General features: G+C 42.9%; 1 protein-coding gene across 1 annotated transcript in view; it reads right to left on the minus strand.

Annotated features, from left to right (window-relative positions):
• The window catches only part of sned1 (sushi, nidogen and EGF-like domains 1), a 149,389-nt gene that overhangs the window by 46,251 nt on the left and 78,809 nt on the right, over positions 1-24,329 (minus strand). The window contains exons 11-15 of the mRNA XM_031838183.1: positions 23,361-23,447; positions 22,958-23,095; positions 5,369-5,488; positions 4,848-4,964; positions 2,992-3,135 (exon numbers count right to left, since the gene is read on the minus strand). Of these exons, the coding sequence (XP_031694043.1) occupies positions 2,992-3,135; positions 4,848-4,964; positions 5,369-5,488; positions 22,958-23,095; positions 23,361-23,447 (606 nt within the window). The remainder of the gene's footprint in view (positions 1-2,991; positions 3,136-4,847; positions 4,965-5,368; positions 5,489-22,957; positions 23,096-23,360; positions 23,448-24,329) is intronic.

Raw genomic sequence — 24,329 nt, forward strand, 5'->3', positions numbered from 1 at the left:
GTTACAGCAACTTACAGCAATGACACAGTTACAACAACGACACAGTTAAAGCAATGACACAGTTAAAGCAATGACACAGTTACAACACAGTTACAAGAACGACACAGTTACAACAACGACAGACAGTTACAACACAGTCCACAGCTAACATAGACACACAGTTACAACACAGTCCACAGCTAACATAGACACACAGTTACAACACGGTCCACAGCTAACATAGACACACAGTTACAACACAGTCCACAGCTAACATAGACACACAGTTACAACACAGTCCACAGCTAACATAGACACACAGTTACAACACGGTCCACAGCTAACATAGACACACAGTTACAACACGGTCCACAGCTAACATAGACACACAGTTACAACACAGTCCACAGCTAACATAGACACAGTTACAACACAGTCCACAGCTAACATAGACACACAACAACAACAAAGTTACACAGCCACAACATAGAATGAACTCTCAGAATGAAACAGTGGCAAGGTCAACCAATCACCGACTGACACCTAAATTTGAGGACGATCTACCCTCCACCACAATGGCAGAGTCATAGTAACAGAGATCTGACCTACTTCAACGGCAGAGTCATAGTAACAGAGATGTGACCTACTTCAATGGCAGAGTCATAGTAACAGAGATGTGACCTACTTCAATGGCAGAGTCATAGTAACAGAGATGTGACCTACTTCAATGGCAGAGTCATAGTAACAGTGATGTGACCTACTTCAATGACAGAATCATAGTAACAGAGATGTGACCTACTTCAATGACAGAGTCATAGTAACAGAGATGTGACCTACCCTCCACCACAATGACCGAGTCATAGATGTGACCTACCCTTCGCACTTCGGGATGTTGGCCTTCTAGGCAGAGTTGCAAAGTAAAAAGCCATATCTCAGACTGGCCAATCAAAAGAAAAGATGGGCGAAAGAACACAGACACTGGACAGAGGAACTCTGCCTAGAAGGCCAGCATCCCGGAGTCGCCTCTTCACTGTTGATGTTGAGACTGGTGTTTTGCGGGTACTATTTAATGAAGCTGCCAGTTGAGGACTTGTGATACGTCTGTTTCTCAAACTAGACACTCTAATGTACTTGTCCTCTTGCTCAGTTGTGCACCGGGGCCTCCCACTCCTCTTTCTATTCTGGTTAGAGCCAGTTTGCGCTGTTCTGTAAAGGGAGTAGTACACAGTGTTGTATAATTTCTCGCATGGAATAGCCTTCTGTAAGGGATTTCTTCCATTGACGGAGAGGCGGACCAAAGCGCAGCGTCGTTATTCTGATTCATGTTTAATTCAAAGATAAAGACGAACACAACAAAACAAAACAAGAAACGTGTGAAACCCTAAACAGCCCTATCTGGTGCAAACACAGAGACAGGAACAATCACCCACAAACACACAGTGAAACCCTAAACAGCCCTATCTGGTGCAAACACAGAGACAGGAACAATCACCCACAAACACACAGTGAAACCCTAAACAGCCCTATCTGGTGCAAACACAGAGACAGGAACAATCACCCACAAACACACAGTGAAACCCTAAACAGCCCTATCTGGTGCAAACACAGAGACAGGAACAATCACCCACAAACACACAGTGAAACCCTAAACAGCCCTATCTGGTGCAAACACAGAGACAGGAACAATCACCCACAAACACACAGTGAAACCCTAAACAGCCCTATCTGGTGCAAACACAGAGACAGGAACAATCACCCACAAACACACAGTGAAACCCTAAACAGCCCTATCTGGTGCAAACACAGAGACAGGAACAATCACCCACAAACACACAGTGAAACCCTAAACAGCCCTATCTGGTGCAAACACAGAGACAGGAACAATCACCCACAAACACACAGTGAAACCCTAAACAGCCCTATCTGGTGCAAACACAGAGACAGGAACAATCACCCACAAACACACAGTGAAACCCTAAACAGCCCTATCTGGTGCAAACACAGAGACAGGAACAATCACCCACAAACACACAGTGAAACCCTAAACAGCCCTATCTGGTGCAAACACAGAGACAGGAACAATCACCCACAAACACACAGTGAAACCCTAAACAGCCCTATCTGGTGCAAACACAGAGACAGGAACAATCACCCACAAACACACAGTGAAACCCAGGCTACCTAAGTATGATTCTCAACTAATGACACCTGCCTCTGATTGAGAACCATACTAGGCCGAAACATAGAAATACCCAAATCATAGAAAAACAAACATAGACTGCCCACCCAGCTCACGCCCTGAACATACTAAATAATTACAAAACAAAGGAAATAAAGGTTAGAACGTGACACCTTCATTTCTCAGAACAAGAATAGACTGATGAGTTTCAGAAGAAAGGTCTTTGTTTCTGGCCATTCGGAGCCTGTAATCGAACCCACAAAGGCTGATGCTCCAGATACTCAACTAGTCTAAAGGCCAGGTTTATTGCTTCTTTAATCAACACAACAGTTTTCAGCTGTGCTAACATAATTGCAAAAGGGTTTTCTAACGATCAATTAGCCTTTTCAATTAGCCTTTTAGCTAACACAATGTGCCATTGGAACACAGGGGTGATGGTTGCTGATAATGAGCATCTGTAGATGCTCCCCAAACTTTTGAATGGTAGTGTACGTAGTCTTTGTGTCTTTGTCATCGCTGAGATTATCGTATTATGATAGGCAGCTGTTTACATATCAGCTGAGGGAGTGAGGGATTATCACCTCTTGACCCCATAGTCTCTACAGCCATGTTTTAGGGCAAAGTGAACCCACAAAATAGACTGCTCTAACGTCTGTCCGACCGACCGACCGACCTACCTGCCTACCTACCTACCTACCTACCTACCTACCTACCTACCTACCTACCTACCTACCTACCTACCTACCTACCTACCTACCTACCTACCTACCTGCCTGCCTGCCTGCCTGCCTGCCTGCCTGCCTGCCTGCCTGCCTGCCTACCTGCCTACCTACCTGCTGTGGAGTGTGCTGATCCCCTGCTGATGTCACAGTGTCTCCCGCTGAAGGCTCCGGAACATTCACACTTGTACTTCCCGATGTAGTGGAAACATGTTCCTCCGTTCAGACAGGGGCTGGAGGAGCACGGGTCTGGCCTCCCTGGGGACAGACACAGACAGACAGACAGACAGACAGACAGACAGACAGACAGACAGACAGACAGACAGACAGACAGACAGACAGACAGACAGACAGACAGACAGACAGACAGACAGACAGACAGACAGACAGACAGACAGACAGACAGACAGACAGACAGACAGACAGACAGACAGACAGACAGACAGACAGACAGACAGACAGACAGACAGACAGACAGACAGACAGACAGACAGACAGACAGACAGACAGACAGACAGACAGACAGACAGACAGACAGACAGACAGACAGACAGACAGACAGACAGACAGACAGACAGACAGACAGACAGACAGACAGACAGACAGACAGACAGACAGACAGACAGACAGACAGACAGACAGACAGACAGACAGACAGACAGACAGACAGACAGACAGACAGACAGACAGACAGACAGACAGACAGACAGACAGACAGACAGACAGACAGACAGACAGACAGACAGACAGACAGACAGACAGACAGACAGACAGACAGACAGACAGACAGACAGACAGACAGACACCATTAGCATGAATTCCAGTAAGGCAGGATGTGTGTGTGTGTGTGTGTGTGTGTGTGTGTGTGTGTGTGTGTGTGTGTGTGTGTGTGTGTGTGTGTGTGTGTGTGTGTGTGTGTGTGTGTGTGTACATGCATGCTTGTGTTTGAAGTTGGTTCATCAAATTAAACATTAAAGGGCTTCATCAACAGAAAGCGATTGTGAGCTGTACTGAAACGAGTCACTGTTTCATACTGTACAGGGGATGACTATTTCATACTGTATAGGGGATGACTGCTTCATACTGTATAGGGGATGACTGATTCATACTGTACAGGGGATGACTGCTTCATACTGTACAGGGGATGACCGATTCATACTGTACAGGGGATGACTGATTCATACTGTATAGGGGATGACCGATTCATACTGTACAGGGGATGACTGCTTCATACTGTACAGGGGATGACTGATTCATACTGTACAGGGGATGACTGATTCATACTGTACAGGGGATGACTGATTCATACTGTATAGGGGATGACTGCTTCATACTGTACAGGGGATGACCGATTCATACTGTACATGGGATGACTGCTTCATACTGTACAGGGGATGACCGATTCATACTGTACAGGGGATGACTGATTCATACTGTACAGGGGATGACTGTTTCATACTGTACAGGGGATGACTGATTCATACTGTACAGGGGAGGACTGTTTCATACTGTACAGGGGAGGACTGTTTCATACTGTACAGGGGATGACTGATTCATACTGTATGAATACAAAACACATTTTACATTAACCATAACGTGTGTGTGTGTGCGTGCGTGCATGAGAGTGAGAGAGAGAGAGAGAGAGAGAGAGAGAGAGTGAGGGAGAGAGAGAGAGAGAGAGAGATAGAGAGTGAGAGAGAAAGAGAGTGAGAGAGAGAATGAGAGAGAGAGAGAGAGAGAGAGAGAGAGAGAGAGAGAGAGAGAGAGAGAGAGAGAGAGAGAGAGAGAGTGAGAGAGAGAGAGAGAGATCGATATTGATGGACAGAGAGAGAGAGGGAGAGAGAGAGAGTGAGGGAGAGAGAGATAGAGAGAGAGAATGAGAGAGAGAGAGAGAGGGAGAGAGTGAGAGAGAGAGAGAGAGAGAGAGAGAGAGAGATAGAGCGTGAGAGAGAGGGAGACATAGAACTCACCCACTTCACAGTGTTTACCAGTGAACCTGTATGGACAGACACAGAGGAAGCTCCCTGCCTCCTCTTTACAGGAGCCTCCGTTACGACACGGGCCAGAGGCACAGGTATTGAGTCTGACTGGGGGAGGAGAAAACACATTAAGATCAATCAATCGGTGTGAGGGAAATCATTGCAGTAGAAACCATATTCACAGCACACAAAGGGCTTGTTATGAACCTTGTTTAACGAAGCAATAAGGCCTGAGGAGGTGTGGTATATGGCCAATATACCACGGGGATGTTCTTAAGCACGACACAACGCCGAGTGCCTGGATACAGACCGTGGTATATTGGCCATATACCACAACCCCCCCCCCGAGGTGCCTCTCTTGCTGTTATAAACTGGTTACCACTGTGATTAGAGCAGTAAAAATACATGTAAACCACTCAGTTTATAATAAAGAATAATGAGTTCTTCAACCCGGGCTAATTGTTTCCTATGTCTTATTAGGTCTTATTAGGTGAATGCTAATGGCATACTACCTTTCTCACAGTGCTTCCCTCTGTATCCTTGCTTGCACTCGCAGGTGTAGCCTCCATCTCTCTCATAGCACTGACCTCCGTTCAGACACGGGGACGAATCACAGACCGATCGAGGCTGTACTGGAAAACACACGCACCGACTTGACTGCGTTCCATCACACACAAACTCACACAGACACACACACACACACTCACAGAAACGCACGCACGCACACACCACAAACACACACACACACACACACACAAACTCACAGACACACACGCACGTACGCACACACCACACACACACACACACACGCACACACACGCACACGCACACACACACACACACCGACTTGACACACTACGGACGCATCGGCAACTCTAAAACGAACCCATCACCCAGTTTACCACATCCCTCCACCCATCGTCCAAACATAAAGAAACATCAACTGAAGGAGGGTAACCCGAGTGAAGGGAAATTTCAATGTGCCTCCTGTGGCTCTTTTTTATTGTCTGAACTGCCTCCTCCACCAAGCCGTTCGGGGAGAGGTGATAGGGGGGCGGAGGAGATATGACAAATACCATTGGTTTTTATTTATTTCACCTTTATTTAACCAGGTAGGCAAGTTGAGAACAAGTTCTCATTTACAATTGCAACCTGGCCAAGATAAAGCATAGCAGTTCGACACAGACAACAACACAGAGTTACACATGGAGTAAAACAAACATACAGTCAATAATACAGTAGAAAAATAAGTATATATACAATGTGAGCAAATGAGGTGAGATAAGAGAGGTAAAGGCAAAAAAGGCCATGGTGGCGAAGTAAATACAATATAGCAAGTAAAACACGAATGGTAGATTTGCAGTGGAAGAATGTGCAAAGTAGAGATAGAAATAATGGGGTGCAAAGGAGCAAAATAAATAAATAAATACAGTAGGGGGAGAGGTAGTTGTTTGGGCTAAATTATAGATGGGCTATGTACAGGTGCAGTAATCTGTGAGCTGCTCTGACAGCTGGTGCTTAAAGCTAGTGAGGGAGATAAGTGTTTCCAGTTTCAGAGATTTTGTTGTTCGTTCCAGTCATTGGCAGCAGAGAACTGGAAGGAGAGGCGGCCAAAGAAAGAATTGGTTTTGGTGTGACCAGAGAGATATACCTGCTGGAGCGCGTGCTATAGGTGGGTGCTGCTATGGTGACCAGCGAGCTGAGATAAGGGGGGACTTTACTTAGCAGGGTCTTGTAGATGACCTGGAGCCAGTGGGTTTGGCGACGAGTATGAAGCGAGGGCCAGCCAACGAGAGCATATAGGTCGCAGTGGTGGGTAGTATATGGGGCTTTGGTGACAAAACGGATGGCACTGTGATAGACTGCATCCAAGTTATTGAGTAGGGTATTGGAGGCTATTTTGTAAATGACATCGCCGAAGTTGAGGATCGGTAGGATGGTCAGTTTTACAAGGGTATGTTTGGCAGCATGAGTGAAGGATGCTTTGTTGCGAAATAGGAAGCCAATTCTAGATTTAACTTTAGATTGGAGATGTTTGATATGGGTCTGGAAGGAGAGTTTGCAGTCTAACCAGACACTTAGGTATTTGTAGTTGTCCACATATTCTAAGTCAGAACCGTCCAGAGTATTAATGTTGGACGGGCGGGCAGGTGCAGGCAGCGATCGGTTGAAGAGCATGCATTTAGTTTTACTTGTATTTAAGAGCAATTGGAGGCCACGGAAGGAGAGTTGTATGGCATTTAAGCTTGCCTGGAGGGTTGTTAACACAGTTTTTTTTTTTTTTTTTATTTATTTCACCTTTATTTAACCAGGTAGGCTAGTTGAGAACACCTTTATTTAACCAGGTAGGCTAGTTGAGAACACCTTTATTTAACCAGGTAGGCTAGTTGAGAACACCTTTATTTAACCAGGTAGGCTAGTTGAGAACACCTTTATTTAACCAGGTAGGCTAGTTGAGAACACCTTTATTTAACCAGGTAGGCTAGTTGAGAACAAGTTCTCATTTGCAACTGCGACCTGGCCAAGATAAAGCATAGCAGTGTGAGCAGACAACAAAGAGTTACACATGGAGTAAACAATTAACAAGTCAATAACACAGTAGAAACCAAAGGGGGAGTCTATATACAATGTGTGCAAAAGGCATGAGGAGGTAAGCAAATAATTACAATTTTGCAGATTATCACTGGAGTGATGAATGATCAGATGGTCATGTACAGGTAGAGATATTGGTGTGCAAAAGAGCAGAAAAGTAAATAAATAAAAACAGTATGGGGATGAGGTAGGTGAAAAAGGGTGGGCTATTTACCAATAGACTATGTACAGCTGCAGCGATCGGTTAGCTGCTCAGAAAGCTGATGTTTGAAGTTGGTGAGGGAGATAAAAGTGTCCAAAGAAGGGCCAGAAGTATACAGAATAGTGTCGTCTGCGTAGAGGTGGGTCAGAGACTCACCAGCAGCAAGAGCAGCATCATTGATGTATACAGAGAAGAGAGTCAGTCCAAGAATTGAACCCTGAGGCACCCCCATAGAGTCTGCCATAGGTCCGGAACGCAGACCCTCCGATTTGACACACTGAACTAGTTGATGAACTAGGCGAGGCAATTATTTGAGAAACGCTATCGAGTCTGCCGATGAGGATGTGGTGATTGACAAAGTCGAAAGCCTTAGCCAGATCAATGAATACGGCTGCACAGTATTGTTTCTTTTCGATAGTGGTTAAGATATCATTTAGGACCTTGAGCGTGGCTGAGGTGCACCCATGACCAGCTCTGAAACCAGATTGCATAGCGGAGAAAGTATGTTGGGATTCGAAATGGTCGGTAATCTGTTTGTTGACTTGGCTTTCGAAGACCTTAGAAAGGCAGGGTAGGATAGATATAGGTAGTAGTTTGGGTCAAGAGTGACCCCCCCTTTGAAGAGGGGGATGACCGCAGCTGCTTTCCAATCTTTGGGAATCTCAGACGATACGAAAGAGAGGTTGAACAGGCTAGTAATAGGGGTTGCAACAATTTCAGCAGATAATTTTAGAAAGAAAGGGTCCAGATTGTCTAGCCCGGCTGATTTGTAAGGGTCCAGATTTTGCAGCTCTTTCAGAACATCAGCTGACTGGATTTGGGAGAAGGAGAAATGGGGAATGCTTGGGCGAATTGCTGTGGGGGTGCAGTGCTGTTGACCGGGGTAGGAGTAGCCAGGTGGAAAGCAGGGCCATCTGTAGGAAAATGCTTATTGAAATTCTCAATTATAGTGGATTTATCGGTGGTGACAGTGTTTCCTATCCTCAGTGCAGTGGGCAGCTGGGAGGAGGTGTTCTTATTCTCCATGGACTTTACAGTGTCCCAAACACTTGTTTGAGTTTGTGTTGCAGGAAGCACATTTCTGCTTGAAAAAGCTAGCCTTGGCTTTTCTAACTGCCTGTGTATATTGGTTTCTATCTTCCCTGTTCGATGCTAATGCAGAACGCCATAGGATGTTTTTGTGTTGGTTAAGGGCAGTCAGGTCTGGAGAGAACCAAAGGCTATATCTGTTCCTGGTTCTAAATTTCTTGAATGGGGCATGCTTATTTAAGATGGTGAGGAAGGCATAAAAAAAAAAACTGGTATCCTCTACTGACGGGATGAGGTTAATATCCTTCCAGGATACCCCGGCCAGGTCGATTAGAAAGGCCTACTCGCTGAAGTGTTTCAGGGAGCGTTTGATAGTGATGAGTGGAGGTTGTTTGACCGCTGACCCATGCAGGCAATGAGGCAGTGATCGCTGAGATCTTGGTTGAAAACAGCAGAGGTGTATTTAGAGGGCAAGTTGCTTAGGATGATATCTATGAGGGTACCCGTGTTTATGGCTTTGGGGTTGGGGTTGTACCTGGTAGGTTCATTGATCATTTGTGTGAGATTGAGGGCATCAAGCTTAGATTGTAGGATGGCTGGGGTGTTAAGCATGTTCCAGTTTAGGTCGCCTAGCAGCACGAGCTCTGAAGATAGATGGGGGGAAATCAGTTCACATATGGTGTCCAGAGCACAGCTGGGGGCAGAGGGTGGTCTATAGCAGGCGGCAACGGTGAGAGACTTATTTTTAGAGAGGTGGATTTTTAAAAGTAGAAGTTCAAATTGTTTGGGTACAGACCTGCATAATATGACAGATCTCTGCAGTAGATTGCAACACTTCCCCTTTGGCCGTTCTATCTTGTCTGAAAATGTTGTAGTTAGGGATAACAATTTCAGAATCTTTGGTGGTCTTCCTAAGCCAGGATTCAGACACAGCTAGAACATCCAGGTTGGCAGAGTGTTCTAAAGCAGCGAATAAAACAAACTTAGGGAGGAGGTTTCTAATATTAACATGCATTAACATGCATAACATGCTATTACGGTTACAGAAGTAATCAAAAGAGAGCGCCTGGGGAATAGGAGTGGAGCTAGGCACTGGTTTCTCAAATGATTGCCTCGCCTGGTTCACCAACTACTTCTCTGATAGAGTTCAGTGTGTCAAATCGGAGGGTCTGCTGTCCGGACCTCTGGCAGTCTCTATGGGGGTGCCACAGGGTTCAATTCTTGGACCGACTCTCTTCTCTGTATACATCAATGAGGTCGCTCTTGCTGCTGGTGAGTCCCTGATCCACCTCTACGCAGACGACACCATTCTGTATACTTCCGGCCCTTCTTTGGACACTGTGTTAACAACCCTCCAGGCAAGCTTCAATGCCATACAACTCTCCTTCCGTGGCCTCCAATTGCTCTTAAATACAAGTAAAACTAAATGCATGCTCTTCAACCGATCGCTACCTGCACCTACCCGCCTGTCCAACATCACTACTCTGGACGGCTCTGACTTAGAATACGTGGACAACTACAAATACTTAGGTGTCTGGTTAGACTGTAAACTCTCCTTCCAGACCCATATCAAACATCTCCAATCCAAAGTTAAATCTAGAATTGGCTTCCTATTTCGCAACAAAGCATCCTTCACTCATGCTGCCAAACATACCCTTGTAAAACTGACCATCCTACCAATCCTCGACTTTGGCGATGTCATTTACAAAATAGCCTCCAATACCCTACTCAACAAATTGGATGCAGTCTATCACAGTGCAATCCGTTTTATCACCAAAGCCCCATATACTACCCACCATTGCGACCTGTACGCTCTCGTTGGCTGGCCCTCGCTTCATACTCGTCGCCAAACCCACTGGCTCCATGTCATCTACAAGACCCTGCTAGGTAAAGTCCCCCCTTATCTCAGCTCGCTGGTCACCATAGCATCTCCCACCTGTAGCACACGCTCCAGCAGGTATATCTCTCTAGTCACCCCCAAAACCAATTCTTTCTTTGGCCGCCTCTCCTTCCAGTTCTCTGCTGCCAATGACTGGAACGAACTACAAAAATCTCTGAAACTGGAAACACTTATCTCCCTCACTAGCTTTAAGCACCAACTGTCAGAGCAGCTCACAGATTACTGCACCTGTACATAGCCCACCTATAATTTAGCCCAAACAACTACCTCTTTCCCAACTGTATTTAATTTTAATTTATTTATTTATTTTGCTCCTTTGCACCCCATTATTTTTTATTTCTACTTTGCACATTCTTCCATTGCAAAACTACCATTCCAGTATTTTACTTGCTATATTGTATTTACTTTGCCATCATGGCCTTTTTTGCCTTTACCTCCCTTCTCACCTCACATTGTATATAGACTTGTTTATACTGCATTATTGACTGTATGTTTGTTTTTACTCCATGTGTAACTCTGTGTCGTTTTATCTGTCGAACTGCTTTGCTTTATCTTGGCCAGGTCGCAATTGTAAATGAGAACTTGTTCTCAACTTGCCTACCTGGTTAAATAAAGGTAAAATAAATAAATAAATAAATAAAATTCACCTCTACATCCCCAGAGGAACAGAGGAGGTAGTAGGATAAGGGTACGGCTAAACGCTATGAGAATTGGTTGTCTAGAACGTCTGGAATACAGAGCAAAAGGAGGTTTCTGGGGGCGATAAAATAGATTCAAGGTATAATGTACAGACAAAGGTATGGTAGGATGTGAATACAGTCGAGGTAAACCTAGGTATTGAGTGATGATGAGATAGATGTTGTCTCTAGAAACATCATTGAACCCGGTGATGTCATCGCATGTGTGGGTGGTGGAACTGAAAGGTTGCCAGAAAGACCTTGAACTCCGCACAGATTTGTATTGTCTGATACGGGGACGACCATGATTACTGAGCACTTCCCTGAGATTCTCAATTGTTGTTGTTGATTTTGCAGTGCAGACTGGGAAAACTTCAAGCCATTTGGAGTGAACAACCACAGCCAACAAGAACATCTTCCAAAGGAAAGGCCCTGCCTAGTCAATGTGAATGCGAGTCCAGGGTTTTCCAGGCCACTCACAAGGGCTGATGGGAGCTTGTGCTGGGACATTTCCTAGTAGCACATGATTGGACATGCTCTTCCACCACTTTGTCCAATCCTGGACATGCTCTTCCACCTCTTTGTACAATCCTGGACATGCTCTTCCACCACTTTTGTCCAATCCTCAACATGCTCTTCCACCGCTTTTGTCCAATCCTGGACATGCTCTTCCACCTCTTTGTCCAATCCTGGACATGCTCTTCCACCTCGTAGTCCAATCCTGGACATGCTCTTCCACCTCTTTGTCCAATCCTGGACATGCTCTTCCACCTCGTAGTCCAATCCTGGACATGCTCTTCCACCGCTTTTGTCCAATCCTCTACATGCTCTTCCACCGCTTTTGTCCAATCCTGGACATGCTCTTCCATCGCTTTATCCAATCCTGGTCACCACATGTGCGCTCTTGTTGGAGCTTTCATTCTGAATACACCTGGGTGGAAGAGTTCCTTCAGTAAAAGTGGCACCAATAGTTGAAGCTCCCAAAGCAGGATGCCGTCCTCCACCAAGAGTTTGTTTCTCCTTTTAAAATATGTCTGCAACTCTTTCGTAGGACAGTGGGCCGGCCGTCCCTCCCTGACGAAGCGGCTGACTTTGGAGAAAAGAGGGTCTCTAACAGTTCATTATCTTCAGTTTCCGATGGTCTATTGAAGCTCTTCGGAGCTGTTTCAATAAACCAGTTCAGGGGGACTTTCAGGGTCTTTGGGCATGTCTGGGAGTGGCAGCCTGCTGAGACCATCAGCGTTAGCAATGGAAGGGCCCAGTCTGTACAGTCTTTACAGTAACTCATATTCATATTGCGCTTTGATGAGGGCCCGTCTTTGCAGGCGCCCGGAGACGTATTTTCTTCAGCTCACCCAGGGTGACAACAAGCAAGACGTGATGCTGACTAGCCTCTCTGCAATGTACTCCATCTTCTGCGATCCCGTATGGAGAGCCATCACTTGTGATGATGAGTTGGCGCTTTGGGTCGTAATGCACAAGCAGTGCCGAAGACGACAGCAAGTCCTTGGATTTCTGGAAGGCTGTTTCTCGGGGGGTTGTGCCACTTCCATTTGTCTATAACTTACAGGAGGAGATGCAGTGGGTCCAGGACAGAGGCCACGTCAGGGAGAGAAAAATGAAAGAAGCCACAATAGTTTAACATCGCAAGGTAAGCTCACTCACATCTTTGGGTTCTGAGGCCTCTTTGATTGTACAGGGGTTGAAACCCATTGGCTGTGACTTTGTGCCCCAAGTTCTGTACTTCAGGAAAACAAAGCCCTGCGCTCACCCAGTCTTGATAGCACTGTTTCAAGGTTTTTTAGATGGTCTTCCTCAGTGACACCAGGTGATAAGGACATAACCCAGGTATACAGCAGTGTGCCTGCTAACAGATTATGTTCTTTGAAAGATAGCACAGGCAGAGGAGGCTCCAAACGGAAGATGTGTGTACTGAAACAACCCCTTGTGGGTTTTTATTCTAGCCACTTTGATGATATTCGTGAGACATGTCCAAGTTTGGAACAGCATGTCCCACCAGATATCTTTGTGAATAGCCCCTCTATCCTTGGCAGCAGGTACTGGTCCAGCCTGGATGCTACATTGGCAGTTAGCTTGTAATCTCCACAAATCCTGATATTTCCATCGGCTTCATTACTGGGACAATGGGGGGCAGCACACTCAGAGTAAGGGATTGGTTAGAGTATTCCAGTGGTCTGGAGTCTGTCCAGCTCTGCCTCGACAATCTGTTGTAGTGCAAACGGCACTTGGCGTTCTTTGCAGAAGCATGGTCGAACAGACCGGTCCACCTGAATTCACACTTTAGTCTCTTCTAGTTTTTCCAAGTTCATCTTTGAAAACATCTGCTTGTTTAGTGTGCTGGACAACACACTGTCCTGAGTCCAGTTGTAATACTGCCATCCAATCTCTTCCCAGCAGATTGGGACCATGGACCATCACCGTCTTCAGTCGTGTAGTTTAACCTTTGACGTTGACGCACCCTGAACGGAATGCTCTCTTCTGTCTATAACTTCAGCACTGTTAGCCGAGTGCTCTAGTTTCAACTGGGGTACTTTGGCTTTTAGGTCAGCGAAAGCATGTTCTCCCAAAACAGTACAGGAAGACCATGTTTCCACATCGAACACGACTGGGGAGTTATCCAACTCCACTGTTGTCCACAGGTGGCTTGGGGGGTTTCTCTTTAATCACCATTACATAAGCTGCGTCCTCGACAACCTCATCTGCTTCTTCCTCAGATTAATTTTATTTTATATAGTTCACCTACAGGACTCAAGTGAGACTTAGCTTTTAGTGCTTTCTTCATGTTCTGTTTTCTCTCTGCACTACTCAACACTGTGTGTATCTGGCACAGCTAACCTATGTTTGCTTACTTCACTCACAGACTCGCTAGCTACCTGTCGAAACTGTGACTCTGCCTCCACAACGTTGTCTCTAGGGTCTGCTAATCGGAAAGAGCTGTAACCACGAATCATCAGATTACTTTTGTTCTTGTGAGAATTTTAGCTTTGTCCTCGTCGCCAAATATTCTAAGTTTGATCAGACTCTAAGCTAGGCACATGGACTCCCTCTCAAGGTAAATCTGAACTGCTTTTTTCCCTGTTTTACAGAGTTGAGTCTCCTCTACGGCTGCATCGGCAACTCCATGTAGAACTAACCCATCACTCATGTTACCACAGTCCCACTTAGTCAACACCAAAATAAATCCTATTTAAATTTCTCTCTCCCCAACAGGGAATGTGACTCTCACACACACACGTCATGCCACCGCCTCGGCACTAAAGGCACAAGTGTTTATCACTATGGTAACCAGGCTCTCTTATAAAGCAACACAAAATGGAGAGTCAAAGGGACCAATCCTTGAATTTGTACAGAAGAAAAGAAGAAGAAAAAGAAGAAGAAGAAGTAGAGGAAGAAGAAGAAGTAGAGGAAGAAGAAGAAGAAGAAGTAGAGGAAGAAGAAGAAGTAGAGGAAGAAGAAGAAGAAGAAGTAGAGGAAGAAGAAGAAGAAGAAGTAGAGGAAGAAGAAGAAGTAGAGGGAGAAGAAGTAGTAGAAGAAGAAGAAGAAGTAGAGGAAGAAGAAGAAGTAGAGGAAGAAGAAGAAGAAGAAGTAGAGGAAGAAGAAGAAGAAGAAGTAGCAGAAGTAGAGGAAGAAGTAGAGGAAGAAGAAGAAGTAGAGGAAGAAGAAAAAGAAGAGGATGTAGGGGAAGAAGAAGAAGTAGAGGAAGTAGAGGAAGAAGAAGAAGTAGAGGAAGAAGAAGAAGAAGAAGAAGTAGAGGAAGAAGAAGAAGAAGAAGTAGAGGAAGAAGAAGAAGTAGAGGAAGTAGAGGAAGAAAAGAAGAAGAAGAAGTAGTAGAGGAGAGAAGAATAAGTAGAATAAGAAAAAGAAGAAGTAGTAGAGGAAGAAGAGGAAGAAGAAAAAGAAGAAGTAGTAGAGGAAGAAAAAGAAGAAGAAAAAGAAGAAGAAAAGAAGAAGATGTAGAGGAAGAAGAAGAAGTGGTAGAGGAGGGAGAAGAAGAAGAAGAAGAGGAAGAAGAAGTAGAGGAAGAAGAAAGAGAAGAAGAAGAAGTAGTAGAGGAAGAAGAAGAAGAAGTAGAGGAAGAAGAAGAAGTAGTAGAGGAAGAAGAAGTAGAAGAAGAAAAAGAAGAAGAGGTAGTAGAGGAAGAAGAAGAAGTAGAATAAGAAAAAGAAGAAGTAGTACAGGGAGAAGAAGAAGAAGTAGATTAAGAAAAAAAGAAGAAATAGAGGAAGAAGAGGAAGAAGTAGAGGAAGAAGAGGAAGAAGTAGAGGAAGAAGAGGAAGAAGTAGTAGAGGAAGAAGAGGAAGAAGAAGAGGTAGAAGAGGAAGGAGTAGAGGAAGAAGAAGTAGTAGTAGAGGAAGCAGAAAGAAGAAGAAGAGAAGAAGAAGTAGAGGAAGAGAAGAGGATGTAGAGGAGAAGAAGAAGTAGAGGAAGAAGAGAAGTAGAGATGAAGAAGTAAGGGAAGAGATAAGTAGAGGAAGAAGAAGAAGAAGAAGTAGAGAGAAGAAGAAGTAGAGGAAGAAGAAGAAGTAGAGGAAGAAGAAGAAGAAGTAGAGGAAGAAGAAAGAGAAGAAGTAGAGGAAGAAGAAGAAGAAGTAGAGGAAGAAGAAGAAGAAAAGTAGTAGAAGTAGAGGAAGAAGAAGAAGTAGAGGAAGAAGAAGAAGTAGAGGAAGAAGAAGAAGTAGAGGAAGAAGAAGAAGAAGTAGAGGAAGAAGAAGAAGAAGAAGTAGAGGAAGAAGAAAAAGAAGAGGATGTAGGGGAAGAAGAAGAAGTAGAGGAAGAAGAAGAAGAAGAAGTAGAGGAGAAGAAGAAGAAGAAGAAGTAGAGGAAGAAGAGAAGTAGAGGGAAGAAGAAGAAGTAGAGGAAGAAGAAGAAGTAGAGGAAGAAGAAGAAGTAAGAGGAAGAAAGATGAGGGAAGAAGAAAGAAGTAGAGAAGAAGAAAAGTAGTAGAGAAGAGAAGTAGAAGAAGAAAAGAAGAAGAGTAGTAGAGAAGAAGAGAAGTAGAATAAGAAAAAGAAGAAGTAGTACAGGGAGAAGAAGAAAAGTAGATTAAGAAAAAAAGAAGAAAATAGAGGAAGAAGAGGAAGAAGTAGAGAAGAAGAGGAAGAAGTAGAGGAAGAAGAGGAAATAGTAGAGAAAGAAGAGGAAGAAGAAGAGTAGAAGGAAGAGTAGAGGAAGAAGAAGTAGTAGAGGAAGCAGAAGAAGAAGAAGAAGAAGAAGAAGTAGAGAAGAAGAAGGATGTAGAGGAGAAGAAGAGAGGTAGAGGAAGAAGAAGAAGTAGAGGAAGAAATAAGGAAGAAGAAGAAGTAGAGGAAGAAGAAGAAGAAAGTAGAAGAAAGAAGAAGAAGTAGAGGAAGAAGAAGAAGTAGAGAAGAAGAAGAAGAAGTAGAGGAAGAAGAAAGAGAAGAAGTAGAGGAAGAAGAAGAAGAAGTAGAGGAAGAAGAAGAAGAAAAAGTAGTAGAAGTAGAGGAAGAAGAAGAAGTAGAGGAAGAAGAAGAAGTAGAGGAAGAAGAAGAATAGAGGAGAAGAAGAAGAAGTAGAGGAAGAGAAGAAGAAGAAGTAGAGGAAGAAGAAAAGAAGAGATGTAGGGGAAGAAGAAGAAGAGAGGAAGTGAAGAAGGAAAGTAGCAAGAAAAAGTAAAGAAGAAAGAGTAGAGGAAGAGAAGAAGAAGTAGAGGGAAGAAGAAGAAGTAGAGGAAGAAGAAGAAGTAGAGGAAGAAGAAGAAGTAGAGGAAGAAGAAGATGTAGAGGAATAAGAAGAAGTAGAGGAAGAAGAAGAAGTTGTAGAAGAGGGAGAAGAAGAAGTAGAGGAAGAAAAAAAAGAGGAAGAAGAAGAAGAAGTAGAAGAGGTAGAAGAAAAAGAGGAAGAAGAAGTAGAAGAGGAAGAAGAAAAAGAGGAAGAAGTAGTAGACGAAGAAGAAAAGAAGAAGAGTAGTAGAGGAAGAAGAAGAGAAGTAGTAGAATAAGAAAAAAGAAAGTAGTAGAGGAAGAAGAGGAAGAAGAAAAAGAAGTAGTAGAGGAAGAAGAAGAAGTGGTAGAGGAGGAGAAGAAGAAGTAGAAGAGAAGAAGAAGTAGAGGGAAGAAGAAAGAGAAGAAGAAAAATAGTAGAGGAGAAGAGAGAAGTAGAGGAAGAAGAAGAAGTAGTAGAGGAAGAAGAAGTAGAAGAAGAAAAAGAAGAGAGGTAGTAGAGGAAGAAGAAGAAGTAGAATAAGAAAAGAAGAAGTACAGGGAGAAGAAGAAGAAGTAGATTAAGAAAAAAGAAATAGAGGAAGAAGAGGAAGAAGTAGAGGAAGAAGAGGAAGAAGTAGAGGAAGAAGAGGAAGAAGTAGTAGAGGAAGAAGAGGAAGAAGAAGAGGTAGAAGAGGAAGGAGTAGAGGAAGAAGAAGTAGTAGTAGAGGAAGCAGAAAAGAAGAAGAAGAAGTAGGAAGAAGAAGAGGATGTAGAGGAAGAAGAAGAAGTAGAGAAGAAGAAGAAGTAGAGAAGAAGAAAGTAGTATAGAGGAAGAAGAAGAAGTAGAGGAAGAAGAAGAAGAAGTAGAGGAGGAAGAAGAAGTAGAGGAAGAAGAAAGTAGAGGATGAAGAAGTAGAGGAGAAGAAGAAGTAGAGAAGAAGAAGAAGAAGAAGTAGAGGAAGAAGAAGTAGAGGAAGAAGAAGAAGTAGAGGAAGAAGAAGAAGAAGTAGAGGAAGAAGAAAGAGAAGAAGTAGAGGAAGAAGANAGAAGTAGAGGAAGAAGAAGAAGTAGTAGAGGAAGAAGAAGAAGTAGAGGAAGAAAGAAGAAGAAGTAGAAGAAGGAAGAAGAAGTAGAGGAAGAAGAAGAAGTAGAGGAAGAAGAAGTAGAGGAAGAAGAAGAAGTAGAGGAAGAAGAAGAAGAAGAAGTAGAGGAAGAAGAAGAAGTAGAGGAAGAAGAAGAAGTAGAGGAAGAAGAAGAAGAAGTAGAAGAAGAAGAAGAAGTAGAGGAAGAAGAAGAAGAAGTAGAGGAAGAAGAAGAAGAAGAAGTAGAAGAAGTAGAGGAAGAAGAAAGAAGTAGAGGAAGAAGAAGAAGTAGATGGAAGAAGAAGAAGTAGAGGAAGAAGAGAAGTAGAAGGAAGAAGAAGAAAGAAGTAGAGGAAGAAGAAGAAGAAGAAGTAGAGGAAAGAAGAAAAAGAAAGCGGATGTAGGGGAGAAGAAGAAGTAGAGGAAGAAAGAAGAAGAAGAAGTAGAGGAAGAAGAAGAAAGAAGAAGAAGAAGTAGAGGGAAGAAGAAGTAAGTAAGAGGGAAGAAGAAGAAGTAGAGGAAGAAGAAGAAGTAGAGGAAGAAGAAGAAGAAGTAGAGGAAGAAGAAGATGTAGAGGAAGAAGAAGAAGTAGAGGAAGAAGAAGAAGTTGTAGAAGAGGGAGAAAGAAGAAGTAGAGGAAGAAAAAAAAAAGAGGAAGAAGAAGAAGAAGTAGAAGAGGTAGAAGAAAAAGAGGAAGAAGAAGTAGAAGAGGAAGAAGAAAAAGAGGAAGAAGTAGTAGACGAAGAAGAAAAAGAAGAAGAAGTAGTAGAGGAAGAAGAAGAAGAAGTAGAATAAGAAAAAGAAGAAGTAGTAGAGGAAGAAGAGGAAGAAGAAGAGGTAAAGAGGAAGGAGTAGAGGAAGAAGAAGTAGTAGTAGAGGAAGCAGAAGAAGAAGAAGAAGAAGTAGAGGAAGAAGAAGAGGATGTAGAGGAAGAAAGAAGAAGTAGAGGAAGAAGAAGAAGTAGAGGAAGAAGAAGAAGTAGTAGAGGAAGAAGAAGAAGTAGAGAAGAAGAAGAAGAAGTAGAGGAGGGAAGAAGAAGTAGAGGAAGAAGAAGAAGTAGAGGATGAAAGAATGGAAGAAGAAGAAGTAGAGGAAGAAGAAAGAAGAAGAAGTAGAGGAAGAAGAAGAAGTAGAGGAAGAAGAAGAAGTAGAGGAAAAGAAGACGAAGAAGTAGAGGAAGAAGAAGAGAAGAAGTAGAGGAAGAAGAAGAAGAAGTAGAGGAAGAAGAAGAAGAAGTAGAGGAAGACAGAAGAAGAAAAGTAGTAGAAGTAGAGGAAGAAGAAGAAGTAGAGGAAGAAGAAGAAGTAGAGGAAGAAGAAAGAAGTAGAGGAACGAAGAAGAAGTAGAGGAGAAGAAGAAGAAGTCGAGGAGAAGAAGAAGAAGAAGTAGAGGTAAGAAGAAAAGAAGAGGATGTAGGGGAAGAAGAAGAAGTAGAGGAAGAAGAAGAAGAAGAAGTAGAGGACAGAAGAAGAAGAAGAAGAAGAAGTAGAGGACAGAAGAAGAAGTAGAGGGAAGAAGAAGAAGTAGAGGAAGAAGAAGAGTAGAGGAAGAAGAAGAAGAAGTAGAGGAAGAAGAAGATGTAGAGGAAGAAGAAGAAGTAGAGGAAGAAGAAGAAGTTGTAGAAGAGGGAGAAGAAGAAGTAGAGGAAGAAAAAAAGAGGAAGAAGAAGAAGAAGTAGAAGAGGTAGAAGAAAAAGAGGAAGAAGAAGTAGAAGAGGAAGAAGAAGTAGAGGAAGAAGAAGAAGAAGTAGAGGAAGAAGAAAGAGAAGAAGTAGAGGAAGAAGAAGAAGAAGTAGAGGAAGAAGAAGAAGAAGTAGAGGAAGAAGAAGAAGAAAAGTAGTAGAAGTAGAGGAAGAAGAAGAAGTAGAGGAAGAAGAAGAAGTAGAGGAAGAAGAAGAAGTAGAGGAAGAAGAAGAAGTAGAGGAAGAAGAAGAAGAAGTAGAGGAAGAAGAAGAAGAAGAAGTAGAGGAAGAAGAAAAAGAAGAGGAATGTAGGGGAAGAAGAAGAAGTAGAGGAAGAAGAAGAAGAAGAAGTAGAGGAAGAAGAAGAAGAAGAAGAAGAAGTAGAGGAAGAAGAGAAGTAGAGGGAAGAAGAAGAAGTAAGAAGAAGAAGTAGAGGAAGAAGAAGAAGAAGTAGAGGAAGAAGAAGATTGTAGAGGAGAAGAAGAAGTAGAGGAAGAAGAAGAAGTTGTAGAAGAGGGAGAAGAAGAAGTAGAGGAAGAAAAAAAGAGGAAGAAGAAGAAGAAGTAGAAGAGGTAGAAGAAAAAGAGGAAGAAGAAGTAGAAGAGGAAGAAGACAAAGAGGAAGAAGTAGTAGACGAAGAAGAAAAAGAAGAAGAAGTAGTAGAGGAAGAAGAAGAAGAAGTAGAATAAGAAAAAGAAGAAGTAGTAGAGGAGAAGAGGAAGAAAGAAAAAGAAGAAGTAGTAGAGGAAGAAAAAGAGGAAGAAAAGAAGAAGATGTAGAGGAAGAAGAAGAAGTGGTAGAGGAGGGAGAAGAAGAAGTAGAAGAGGAAGAAGAAGTAGATGAAGAGAAAGAGAAGAAGAAGAAGTAGTAGAGGAAGAAGAAGAAGAAGTAGAGGAAGAAGAAGAGTAGTAGAGGAAGAAGAAGTAGAAGAAGAAAAGAAGAAGAGGTAGTAGAGGAAGAAGAAGAAGTAGAATAAGAAAAAGAAGAAGTAGTACAGGGAGAAGAAGAAGAAGTAGATTAAGAAAAAAAGAAGAAATAGAGGAAGAAGAGGAAGAAGTAGAGGAAGAAGAGGAAGAAGTAGAGGAAGAAGAGGAAGAAGTAGTAGAGGAAGAAGAGGAAGAAGAAGAGGTAGAAGAGGAAGGAGTAGAGGAAGAAGAAGTAGTAGTAGAGGAAGCAGAAGAAGAAGAAGAAGAAGTAGAGGAAGAAGAAGAGGATGTAGAGGAAGAAGAAGAAGTAGAGGAAGAAGAAGAAGTAGAGGAAGAAGAAGAAGTAGTAGAGGAAGAAGAAGAAGTAGAGGAAGAAGAAGAAGAAGTAGAGGAGGAAGAAGAAGTAGAGGAAGAAGAGGAAGAAGAAAAAGAAGAAGTAGTAGAGGAAGAAAAAGAAGAAGAAAAAGAAGAAGAAAAAGAAGAAGATGTAGAGGAAGAAGAAGAAGTGGTAGAGGAGGGAGAAGAAGAAGTAGAAGAGGAAGAAGAAGTAGAGGAAGAAGAAAGAGAAGAAGAAGAAGTAGTAGAGGAAGAAGAAGAAGAAGTAGAGGAAGAAGAAGAAGTTGTAGAAGAGGGAGAAGAAGAAGTAGAGGAAGAAAAAAAAGAGGAAGAAGAAGAAGAAGTAGAAGAGGTAGAAGAAAAAGAGGAAGAAGAAGTAGAAGAGGAAGAAGAAAAAGAGGAAGAAGTAGTAGACGAAGAAGAAAAAGAAGAAGAAGTAGTAGAGGAAGAAAGAAGAAGAAGTAGAATAAGAAAAAGAAGAAGTAGTAGAGGAAGAAGAGGAAGAAGAAAAAGAAGAAGTAGTAGAGGAAGAAAAAGAAGAAGAAAAAGAAGAAGATGTAGAGGAAGAAGAAGAAGTGGTAGAGGAGGGAGAAGAAGAAGTAGAAGAGGAAGAAGAAGTAGATGAAGAAGAAAGAGAAGAAGAAGAAGTAGTAGAGGAAGAAGAAGAAGAAGTAGAGGAAGAAGAAGAAGTAGTAGAGGAAGAAGAAGTAGAAGAAGAAAAAGAAGAAGAGGTAGTAGAGGAAGAAGAAGAAGTAGAAGAAGAAAAAGAAGAAGTAGTACAGGGAGAAGAAGAAGAAGTAGATTAAGAAAAAAAGAAGAAATAGAGGAAGAAGAGGAAGAAGTAGAGGAAGAAGAGGAAGAAGTAGAGGAAGAAGAGGAAGAAGTAGTAGAGGAAGAAGAGGAAGAAGAATAAGTAGAATAAGAAAAAGAAGTAGTAGAGGAAGAAGAAGAAGTAGAGGAAGAAGAAGAAGTAGTAGAGGAAGAAGAAGAAGTAGAGGAAGAAGAAGAAGAAGTAGAGGAGGAAGAAGAAGTAGAGGAAGAAGAGGAAGAGGAAGAAGAAAAAGAGGAAGAAGTAGTAGACGAAGAAGAAAAAGAAGAAGAAGTAGAAGAGGAAGAAGAAAAAGAGGAAGAAGTAGTAGACGAAGAAGAAAAAGAAGAAGAAGTAGTAGAGGAAGAAGAAGAATAAGTAGAATAAGAAAAAGAAGTAGTAGAGGAAGAAGAGGCAGAAGAAAAAGAAGAAGAAGTAGTAGAGGAAGAAGAAAAAGCAGAAGAAAAGAAGAAGAAAAGAAGAAGATGCAGAGGAAGAAGAAAGAGAAGAAGAAGAAGAAGTAGAAGAGGAAGAAGAAAGAGAAGAATAAGAAGAAGTAGAGGAAGAAGAAGAAGAAGAAGTAGAATAAGAAAAAGAAGAAGAAGTAGTAGAGGAAGAAGAAGAAGTAGAGGAAGAAGAGGAAGAAGTAGAGGAAGAAGAGGAAGAAGTAGTAGAGGAAGAGGAGGGAGAAGAAGAGGTAGAAGAGGAAGAAGAAGTAGAGGAAGAAGAAAGAGAAGAAGAAGAAGTAGTAAGGAAGAAGAAAGAGAAGAAGAAGAAGAAGTAGAGGAAGAAGAAGAAGAAGTAGAATAAGAAAAAGAAGAAGAAGTAGTAGAGGAAGAAGAAGAAGTAGAATAAGAAAAAGAAGAAGTAGTACAGGGAGAAGAAGAAGAAGTAGAATAAGAAAAAGAAGAAGTAGTACAGGGAGAAGAAGAAGAAGTAGATTAAGAAAAAGAGGAAGTAATAGAGGAAGAAGAGGAAGAAGTAGAGGAAGAAGAGGAAGAAGTAGTAGAGGAAGAAGAGGAAGAAGAAGAGGTAGAAGAGGAAGTAGTAGAGGAAGCAGAAGAAGAAGAAGAAGAAGAAGAAGTTGAGGAAGAAGAAGAGGATGTAGAGGAAGAAGAAGAAGTAGAAGAAGTAGAGGAAGAAGAAGTAGAAGAAGCAGCAGCATCAGCAGCAGAGGCTCTTACCATAGGGCGGATAGAAGTCCTTGTGATCTAGGTCTGCCACACCTGTTTGACAGGTACACAGGTAGGTTCCTCCGTACTCCAGACAGGGTCCTCCGTCAGGACATGGCCTGCTGTTACTGCACGGGGTCTGGGTCACCTCTGAGGAGGACAGGGGGGTCAGAGAGATCAACATCATGTTGTGACACTATGTCAAGAGTTGCAAAGTAATTATTTCATCGAGGCAACCTTCCATCAAGGTAACCTTACCACCTACTACTCTGGTTCTGTGTGCCATGAGCTGCTACCTCGGTGAAAGCCAGATGTAATCCACACCATGAAATTAACAAGGAATGTGTCTTTTTGTTACCAACTACAGTAGAATATGAGACTGGACCTACAGTGTACAAGATGATATGATACGTACCAAACTGACAGTAGATTCCGGTGAAGCCGGAAGTGCAGACACAGGTCCCGTCCACACAGACCCCTCCATTCTGGCACAGACACTCTCCTGAAGACACAAGCAGAAGAAGAGGAAATCCTTATTATTTTATAAAAGCCTAAAGTCTAAAACACAACAAGTTAAAGCCACTGACAGAAGAGCTCACATCCTGCCGGGACATTGGATATCGGCTGAAAGGGATGTTGATTTGATTTATTAGGATCCTCATTAGCCGATGCTAATGGCGACAGCTAGTCTTACTGGGATCTCTATTAGCCCATGCTAATGGCGACAGCTAGTCTCACTGGGAACTCTATTAGCCGATGCTAATGGTGACAGCTAGTCTTAACTGTGGTCTCTATTAGCCGATGCTAATGGCGACAGCTAGTCTTAACTGTGGTCTCTATTAGCCGATGCTAATGGTGACAGCTAGTCTTAACTGTGGTCTCTATTAGCCAATGCTAATGGTGACAGCTAGTCCTACTGGGATCTCTATTAGCCGATGCTAATGGCGACAGTTAGTCTTACTGGGATCTCTATTAGCCGATGCTAATGGTGACAGCTAGTCTTACAGTGATCTCTATTAGCCGATGCTAATGGTGACAGCTAGTCTTACTGTGGTCTCTATTAGCCAACGCTAATGGTGACAGCTAGTCTTCCTGTGGTCTCTATTAGCCAACGCTAATGGTGACAGCTAGTCTTACTGAGGTCTCTATTAGCCAACGCTAATGGTGACAGCTAGTCTAACTGGGATCTCTATTAGACGATGCTAATGGTGACAGTTAGTCTTACTGGGATCTCTATTAGCCGATGCTAATGGTGACTGCTAGTCTTCGTGTGGTCTCTATTAGCCAACGCTAATGGTGACAGCTAGTCTTACTGAGGTCTCTATTAGCCGACGCTAATGGTGACAGCTAGTCTTACTGGGATCTCTATTAGACGATGCTAATG

The sequence above is a fragment of the Oncorhynchus kisutch genome, linkage group LG13 (genome assembly GCF_002021735.2).
Source record: "Oncorhynchus kisutch isolate 150728-3 linkage group LG13, Okis_V2, whole genome shotgun sequence".
Taxonomy (NCBI): Eukaryota; Metazoa; Chordata; class Actinopteri; order Salmoniformes; family Salmonidae; genus Oncorhynchus; species Oncorhynchus kisutch.